Below are 9530 nucleotides of genomic sequence, written 5' to 3'. Positions count from 1 at the left end.
GATGTAATGTCGAGTGTGACTCGACAAAGTGCATGTCGAGTAACGGTCGACAAACGCATGTCGAGTGTGACTCGACAAAGTGCATGTCGAGTAACGGTCGACAAACGTATGTCGAGTGTGACTCGACAAAGTGCATGTCGAGTAACGGTCGACAATCATTGACGAACTATTAGATAGATACATAAATCATTGACTACATCGTAGATATACCTTGAATCATAGATGAATTACATCGTAGATACAGATAATTAAATATTTGAATTATAGTAGTTACTTGTTGATTAAATTAAATATTATCAATTAATGCTGATTAGATATTTCCCATTAAATGTTAGATATCATTGTGAATTATTTTACTGATATAAAAATCATACCAAATGAATGTCTATCGAAATGAACAGCGAAATTGAAAGTGCTCAGTAAATAAAATATCTTATCTCATTTCATTTTAGAGTGCCTTTATTTATATAGAGTTATGCAAATGTAAAGTGTTAATGTGTTATATAATGTTCTTCATTTTCACAAAAAATACATGAATATCTATGCATTTTCTCTATATTATTTCTTTCGTGTGTGTGTCTATATATATATATATATATATATATATATATATATATATATACATACATACATACATATATAAAATTACTTTCATATATATAATTATTGAGATTAAATAGATAGAATAAAAATATTTACCTGGATTACTATTATTACATTTGTATATGTTTGTGTATGTGTATGTTCGTGTATATATTATATATAATTATTATGTGCATAATTATCTAATAATTTCTTAAATATTGAGTTATCATTAACTTACATAATATTATATACTGATATATATTTACAAATACTTATTTATGTATACCGCTTAACAAAAAAGAATGGAATAATTTCCTTAATAACAAATCAAAGTGCATATTTATTTGCACTTTTCTAAATTACATAATTTTGTTATTAATTTAAGTGTAAAATCGAACTATTTCATGATTGTATTTATTTACTAATAAGATAGTAAAAGAACATGTTTTTTTTTGTAACATATAGATATATATTAATAAAATGCATAGTCATTGAGAAAACAAGGACACGTCGATCTGTTAATTACGAAAAACACACACACATATATATGTGTGTGTGTATCCCTAACGTAAATTAAGCTGTTCTAATAATATTGTTTTTACATATTTTTTCGTACATAACATTATACTTGCATGTTGTATTATTTAAATATAAAGAAACTTAACATAATTACAATGCAGAAAATGATAACGAAACAAATTTGAGTGATGTATGATAATTCATGTTTAAGAATTTAGAACATAAAGTTACATAAATATTTGTATTAAAGAATAATATCTATGTATCGATATCTATCAAATTATCGATATATATATATGTGTGTGTGTGTGTGTGTGTGTGTGTCGAGTAACTTATAACAATGATTCATGAATAATTTCGATTAAATTTGTTTATGTATTTTGTTTATAGTTGTTGCATATGTTTCTACTCTTTTTTTTTTTTTCTAAATCACTTGTGTGTTGTGTTATTCTTATTATGTATGATTTGTACCCTGTTAATTATTTACTAATGTGTCAAACATAATTTAAACTTATATAACGAAAGAGTGCTTACTATTCAATGGTAATCAGATAATGATATTTTCTTTTTGTTTCTTTTTTTTTTTTTTAATATTAAGGCAAGTAAGATATACAATAAAAAAATGCTTATACTATATTTTATCCTAAAAGCACACAGTCACTGATAATTGTACAATAATATGTTCTCTTTTATACAATTTATGTATATGATAATACATTGATCGATAATATTTCTTACTACTTTAAAATTATATTCATTTTTTTCTTGTTTACTACGATACATCACAAGTTTGTGCACATGAGTCTCTGTTGCATTGGTATTCTCATATAAACTATAACTTCTATCATACAGAGTGAAACACCTAACAGATACACTCTAATTAATTCCTAAATTATGTATTATATAAAAAAATCATGTAACTTTCGCATATTGGATACATAATAATTTAGAAGTTATTCAAAGTGTGCATGTAATTGCCTCACCCTGTATTATGCATATGTATTTGCCCCCAATAAAAAAAAAAAAAAGAAAAAAAAATTATATGGACGGCAGTAAGTGATACAATGCACATAACTTGTTAATTTTTAATTTTGTCGTAAGAAATAAAAAATAAAGATGTTCGCGAGACAAGTTTTTTACAAATAATTCTATAAAATTGATCGAAAAGGAAATGTTTTCAAATCATGTCTTTTATATTATTTTCTTTGATCTCTTCTTCGTGTTAATTAATAATATTATTTTTTTTTTTATAATTAACTACACAATAATAGACATCTCCATTGCATTTTTAATACGAGGATTTTAAATAAAAAATTGTGATAATTTAATTTTGTACAACAGAAGAGGTAACACATATTAATACATAAATTTAATTAAAGCCCAATGTTTCTAACACAAAATTAGGATCATGTATGAATGCATTATTAATTGTAAGTATCTTAAAATAATTTGTTCTAAAAACAAATTTTTTATTATATATATTGTTTCTAGGAACTTGAAATCCTATAATATCAAAAGTATTTGATAATGACAGTACTGTAGAAGTATGTAATTAATAATAAATAATGATCTATATGATAAAATTTCTCCTTCGTTAGTTATGCATAATTGCAAAGGAGTATTGGCCAAATCATTTGACTCGATATGATTTTACAATTGCGCTTAATATATTAAAAAAGATAACTATATGTAATATCAAATTAATTTTACATAGATATGTCATTAATGCAAGATTTGTTTGTTTGTAATTATTTGTAAATTAAAACATGTTTTTTTTTCGGTATACATTCATCACTTATCATCCAACTTCTATTAGATTAAAATGAAAAGTTTTGAACAATTATGTTTCATTGATAATGATATCTGACGCATTTGCCATAGATCGTTACGAAAATATATAAAATATATAACTACTTACAAAATACTATGTGCAGCTGGTTCAAAATTTAATGCCCATGTATTAAATATCTGTTTAAACTTTTATGAGAGAGAGAGAGAGAGAGAGAGAGAGAGAGGACATAAAAAGAAGTATAGAGTATGCTAAGGCACGGGAGAGATTTACAATCAGGTTTATTGTAAATATTATCACTTACTGTTGAGATTGATTAAATTGTACACTGAAATTCTGTGTCACTCTTTCTATATCATAGTAAAACATAATTCATATGTGAAAAATTATTCATTGCAGTCTCGATAAAAGTGCAATGTGAATTCTAAATAATCAACGCCATGTTGATTCTTGCAGATGTTCTGTGAACAAAAGAGAAGAAAGAAAAAAAAAAAGACAAAGTTTATTATTAAAAAAACGTTTAATTTAACACTTTCAAAAATATTTCAAAATGTACTTACTTCTTGAGGCTGTACAGTGGGTACACGAAATTTTAACGTTTTCCTGAGATAATGCGCTACATCCAAAGGAAAAGATTGATCGCCTGGTTGATTGTTATTTTCAATATATTGTGTTTGTTGTTGTTGCAAAGTATAAGTCCAACCGCATACCATCGTTTCGTCAATAGAAGTTGATGAGACCGGACATTGTTGCACCGTTTGCCAAAACCAAGGCATACCGCTACAACAAACCATAGATCAAAGATTAGATCGACGAACTTTAGGTATATAAAAGGATTCAATTTATATATTGGTATACATACAGGAAATGTAATGTAAGATGCATATCAGGCATATGTTTAGATAGTGGTATAATACAACTAATATTGTTGGGAGTATTTGGTGAGGCAGCAGAGCAATATCGTTGATCTAAGGAGACATTAAAGCTTTTGGCAACTATAAACAGTTGGGGTTTAGGTTCTGGTGGTAAAGAACCAGCAGCATTACTAGCTACTTCTCCCCAATCTGCACCAACAGTTTCTCGTTTTGTCCTTTTATGTAGATATTTGTAATTGCTCTAAAAGAGAAAAAAAAAGAAAAAGAAAAATATATAAAAATAGAAATCGATAATCGTATATATTTATTATTATTAAATTTTATTTCCATGTACATTATTAATTTTTAATACTAATTATATTTAGATACGGCAGTGAGACTCGTGGGAAGAAAAACGTATTATAGAGAGAAAAAAAAAAAGACATTGTTCTGTATATGATGAGCTACCTCTTTTACGAGAGTTTGTGTGCTAGGATCAGATGGATTAATGCCATTTTGAAAACCTTTGCTTACTTTACGCTTCTCTTCATGGATATTTAAAGGTTGCTCCAGATGATCTGCTGAAAATAATCAAATGATAAATATATTATATACGAATAGAAACTGCATTTGTTTAGAGAATATCATTTGTTTGGAGAATATAGAACACACGTTACATATCATATGATCAAACTTACAAATAGATTTTTTCTCTGGTGGATGATCTGGTTGTGGATCTTCCAATTGATGAATTTCGGCAGAGCAACAATAAACCTATGTATATATAAAATTTTACAGCAATGTATATCGATGTAATTTTGCACAAACACATGCAATTAAATATTATTTATAACGAGAATTTTACCTGACATGGACTTTCGAGTTCACTAAAATGTGCGGGACAATCGATTGGTCTTCCTAAAGGAATCGGATCTTTGTTTGATGGCGTTGCATCGACGTCTGTTCCTTGATCATTTTCGTCTACGTTACTAGGAATGGCACCTGCACCGCTTTTACTCAACCAGTTCCCAGGAAACTCGCTATAATTATTATCTCTCTTATTAAAAATCAATTCTATATATATCTCAATGATATAAAATACATCTCGACAAACATACAATTTAACGTACTTATTTTTATCGAGCTTTGGTTGTGGTCCCGAATGATTTATCGGATACCATGAAGTTATTTCTTGCGAATATAATTGTTGTTTCGTGTTAGGCGATTGTGTTGTTAATGAATTACTTTTTAAGGATAATCCACCATCCAATCCTCTCGTATACGGACCGTGTTTTGTATATAAAGAAGATATTGTACTATGTAGCAAAGAGTTCAATCTAGGATCGTAAGTTGGAGTTGTCGATAACATTGCTGGATGAGCAGGTTTCACAGCCAGCATATCTTTACTTGCCATTGTTGACCATTCGAGGCTACTACGTTTCTGATATTCGAGAAAATATAATGTCGCCATTGCCACGAGACTGCAACACGTAATAATCATAAATTTGTATCTTATTAAATCACTTGAAATATATAATATATACGTACGCGTACGTATGAGAAAAGTAATAACAATAATTACCAAAATGCCATTATCAATATAAGTATAACGATAATAATTTGTATAAATTTATTACTGCATAAAAGTTCGTCCTCTCTTTCAATCCTTTTTGTTTTTCCAAGAATAGACGATTTGTTATTGGTAGGCGATGAGTATTTATTACTCGATATACTAGATACTGTACTGACGGAACTTTTAAGACTGTCGCCTCTTTTTAATTTAGCAAGGCGTTTGTTTATTCTTTCTAGTTGATCTATTCTAGTTTCCAAACTGTCTGTTACCTGTTTAACACAAAATATATTTACATAAAATTATATTCTTGAAAAAACAGGCAAATAAAATAAAATATAATATTACATAATATAATATAATATAAGAAAAGAAAGAAATGTAAGAAAACGAAACGCGAGGACATACTTTACAAAGTTCTTTCACGGCTCCTACATTTTCCATGAATATTCGTTCTTTATTAACGACCAAAAAGTTTTCAATTCTTTGACCATTTGGAAGAACAATATCGCCAGCCGGAAGTACAGCTTCCGGTAAAATTTGTTGTACCTCTTGAGCTATAACACCTGTATCTTCTTGCGGTTTTATTCCCAAACCTGAATGCAAGGCAAATTCTGGAGCATATCGATATCTTACGACACGAAGCTGTTGTACATTTCTCAATTGTTCGCGTGTATCCACTTCTTGAACATTTTGTTTAGCTCTTGCGTCACTTGGTTGAACTATATGACCAGTAACCTATACAAATATATATATATGTATATGTATATAGAAAAAAATGTATAATTATTTTATTATTATTGACCATATGCATATTACCTTCATATTGCCATGAATTACAAGAGCTTCGTCCGGTCTATCCGTATTAATACCAACTCGGCCAGCATGATAAACGCTATCAGGTGCTGCACCTCTTTGCCATCCTCCTTCAGCTCCAACTCCACTACCCTCAGATTCAAATTGTCCTGGATTACTTGCCTGTACAAAATGTTGCTGGTTCTATAGAACGTTCTGTCCTTTAATACGTTATATTTTTACGAAAGAAAAATAAAAAAAAAAATAATAAAACAGAAAGAAAGAAAGAAAGAAAGAAGAGGAAAAGAATGGAAAAGACTTACGAATAAAATCAATAATGATTCTGTTAATAAAAATAATGAATCTTACCCTGACGATTATTCTTTCCGACGCGTGTGCAACGACTTGATAACTGGCTTGGTCCGCTGTATGAGCATGAAGACCAACGACCAAATGAAAATATCTTTGATCTGGATTTGGTTTTCCCTTTTTACGCATATTATTACTCGTTGTTTCACTAAAATGTAAGCGGCCGACTGTTACTTTCGTAACACGTTCGCCGCCTAAATCCACCCTGGAAACAACGCTATTTTAGTGTAATATAGAAAAATGCAATTTATAAAAAAGAACACATTACGTTAGACGTACGAGAGGTGCATTCGAGCAGCTAAGCTTTTTTCTCTTTTTTTTTTCTTTTCCTTGAAAAAATTACTCGTTACAAATATTTATCCGTACGCAGACATGACTCCGCCGAAAAACGAGACAGTAGTTTCATCTTTCTGATCCGATCGTTAAAGTTTGTCCGAATAAAAATGAAAAAAATATTGTCGATGCTCGAACGCACGACTCGTATTATTTCGTAATTGATTTAATTTAATTTATTATACTCACGTAACAGGATGAAAGGGTTTCTTACTTCTGTCGCTTTGACTTTGTTCTACTCTGATAGTTTGCGTCGGCGATTCGACTTTAACGCCATAAAAATGTAATTGAAAGCTATTTATCTTTTTCAGCCCTTCACCAGTTCGAACGAATACAGCTTCGCCTTGTAGTTGTGCATGACAAGTGATCTAAAATGAAATAAATAAAGAAACAAGAGCTCGAGTCGAGCACGGTCAACGAATAGAGAAATATTTCAATATTCTATATTCTTACTTGAAAATGATTCTTCTTTTGGCAAACAAAAGCATCGTCGGAATTACTGAAATTAAATCCCTTATCCGCATCGACTCTGTAATGCGGTACAGGAAGTTCTTTAAGATTATGATCGCAAAGTACGTGCCAAGAAGTTTGTTGAAAGGGATGAAATCGTATACATTGATAACTCGGATCAATGTAATTACTGTCAGCAACTTCATCGCCATCAAGAACAGCACTGCTACTGCTGCAACTATGTTCCACTGTTCCAAGTTCCGGCTCCTTATGCGAAGACCATACGAAGAGTACAAAATGTAATTGAAGAAAAAAGGAAACGTAGCAACACGTACAAGCACTCACATATACGTATAAGGGATACCATGAGATGGGAATTTACCTGTTTGACATGAATAAGCCCATCCTGACTAAGTTTTCTCTTTTTAGGTGCTGACTGAAGAGACGAGTATAACGTGTTAATACCATCGTTACCATGTTCGTGCGACAACGGTACTAAGGTTGGTGCAATTTGTTGTTGCGTCGACAAATTCGTCGTTCCTGACGTAAGATGAGGAGTTAAGACCGGATGTGTCAACAATAAGGGGTCGGTAGACGTGGCCAATGTTCTTGGTGAGGATGGTAACAAATTGCCTGGATAATTGGATGTACTACCTTGGTGATGTAAAAGTATTTCTTGTAAAGCCGCCTTTTGATCTGAAGTGCGATAAGCTTTGATATAAAAACGTCTCTTAACAATAGCGATAATAATAATAATAATAATAATTATTATTATTATTATTAAATGGAAAAAAATTTATAGATAAGCGTCTTACGTGGCGAGTGAACGTGTTGGGGATCATGGTGTCCAGGTGGAGAATATGGTGGCTCGCTTCCACTGTCCGGTGGACTTTCTGGCAACGGATGTCTAACGTATACCATAAAAAAAAATAATAATAATAAAAAAATAAAGAGAGAATAAAAAATAACAAATTAAAAAAAAACATATATGATAAAGGGTGGTTAATCTAATTGAAGAAATTGAAGCAAAATCAAAGTTCTTGCAGACTTACGGATGAACGTACGATTGTGGATCTTTGTAGGCGGTACCGGTTGGGACGGTGGTAGTGGTGGTACCAGAAGAACATGCGTTCGACACAGCATGATTGTGAGCGATCGGTGAAGGTAAACGTTGTGGTGTTTGCTGACTACCCGTTGCTTCAACTCGATCGCCATGACTCGTCGTTCCACTCCCGTTTTCTTCTGCTGCGAGAGTGTCCGCGAAATATCTGAATACAATAAACAACAACAAGAAGTTGGTTTTATTTTTATTATTTTTTAGATAAACAAAGCATTACTAAATATATACTACGTATATATGTATATACGTAGTATGTACTTAGTAGGAAAATATTTGAATATAATAAATGAAAGGTTGGTATTATTTTTATTATTTTTTAAATAAACAAAACTATTATTGGTACTATTATGAATACATACATATGTGTATATGTATATATATATATATATATATATATATATATATATATATATAAATACGTCCATTATTCTACTCCATTCTTATTGACTTCTTTAGATTTTTAAAAAAATCTACTTTACATGATAATGTAATTAGAGAGTCTAGTTAAAACGGAAGGAATAATTTACCCTGCGGTTTTCATAAATTAAATGCGATATGTATACATGTTGGTATATGTACGTGAACGGTGCAATGGGCATGCAGAATTTATAAAACACGAGATATCGTTATCGTTCGCCTCATTACAAGGCGAAATACCGGTTGACATTCGAGCGAAGCTCACGATTTGGGTTCGTTTTCTTTTCTTTTTTTTAATTTGTAAGTATGAAACACGTACATTTTAAAGCTTACTTTATACTCGATTTTATTCTTATTAAAGTCATAATATCCTTTTGACTTTCTCCTTTTTATTTATTTACTTTTCTTTTATTTTATACAATTCTCGTAGTAGCCATTTATAAGATTAATCATAGTCCTTGAAATAGGAACCTTGAAATTTTCTTGCATTTTATTGCACTTGCATTAAAAACGTTCATTTATTATAACGTTTTACTAAATTATCAACATATAACTATTTATATATGAATTATCTTTTTTCAATACTACATATATACTTTGATTTACTTCGATCGTATATTAATTAGATTTAACGAATTTATTAACACCATTCTCTTTTCTTTTTTTTTTTCTAAATATTTTTATAGAATATCTTTGAAAGTAACATTATATATTGTATCGGACGTAGCG

The 9530-nt window shown here is 30.2% G+C and overlaps 1 protein-coding gene across 8 annotated transcripts in view; it reads right to left on the bottom strand.

Moving 5' to 3' along the window:
* Positions 1-3090: 3090 nt before the first annotated feature.
* LOC127069268 (myelin regulatory factor-like protein) overlaps positions 3091-9530 on the bottom strand; it is a 33217-nt gene continuing 26777 nt past the window's right edge. The window contains exons 3-18 of one of the 8 annotated variants that reach the window (XM_051006058.1): positions 8329-8532; positions 8080-8171; positions 7647-7960; positions 7268-7531; positions 7004-7182; positions 6482-6698; positions 6137-6316; positions 5726-6055; positions 5330-5589; positions 4878-5228; positions 4613-4787; positions 4446-4521; positions 4216-4328; positions 3756-4009; positions 3454-3673; positions 3091-3354 (exon numbers count right to left, since the gene is read on the bottom strand). In XM_051006058.1, the coding sequence (XP_050862015.1) occupies positions 3280-3354; positions 3454-3673; positions 3756-4009; positions 4216-4328; positions 4446-4521; positions 4613-4787; positions 4878-5228; positions 5330-5589; positions 5726-6055; positions 6137-6316; positions 6482-6698; positions 7004-7182; positions 7268-7531; positions 7647-7960; positions 8080-8171; positions 8329-8532 (3304 nt within the window). In that variant the 3' untranslated portion in view covers positions 3091-3279. Of the gene's footprint in view, positions 3355-3453; positions 3674-3755; positions 4010-4215; positions 4329-4445; positions 4522-4612; positions 4788-4877; positions 5229-5329; positions 5590-5725; positions 6056-6136; positions 6317-6481; positions 6699-7003; positions 7183-7267; positions 7532-7646; positions 7961-8079; positions 8172-8316; positions 8533-9530 lie in introns of all 8 variants that reach the window. The other 7 variants (XM_051006055.1, XM_051006062.1, XM_051006056.1 and 4 more) reach the window with 7 other exon arrangements.

The sequence above is a fragment of the Vespula vulgaris genome, chromosome 15 (assembly GCF_905475345.1).
Source record: "Vespula vulgaris chromosome 15, iyVesVulg1.1, whole genome shotgun sequence".
NCBI classification, from domain to species: domain Eukaryota; kingdom Metazoa; phylum Arthropoda; class Insecta; order Hymenoptera; family Vespidae; genus Vespula; species Vespula vulgaris.
Note: the sequence above shows the minus strand (reverse complement) of the source record. Positions and strands in the feature narration are given on the sequence as shown.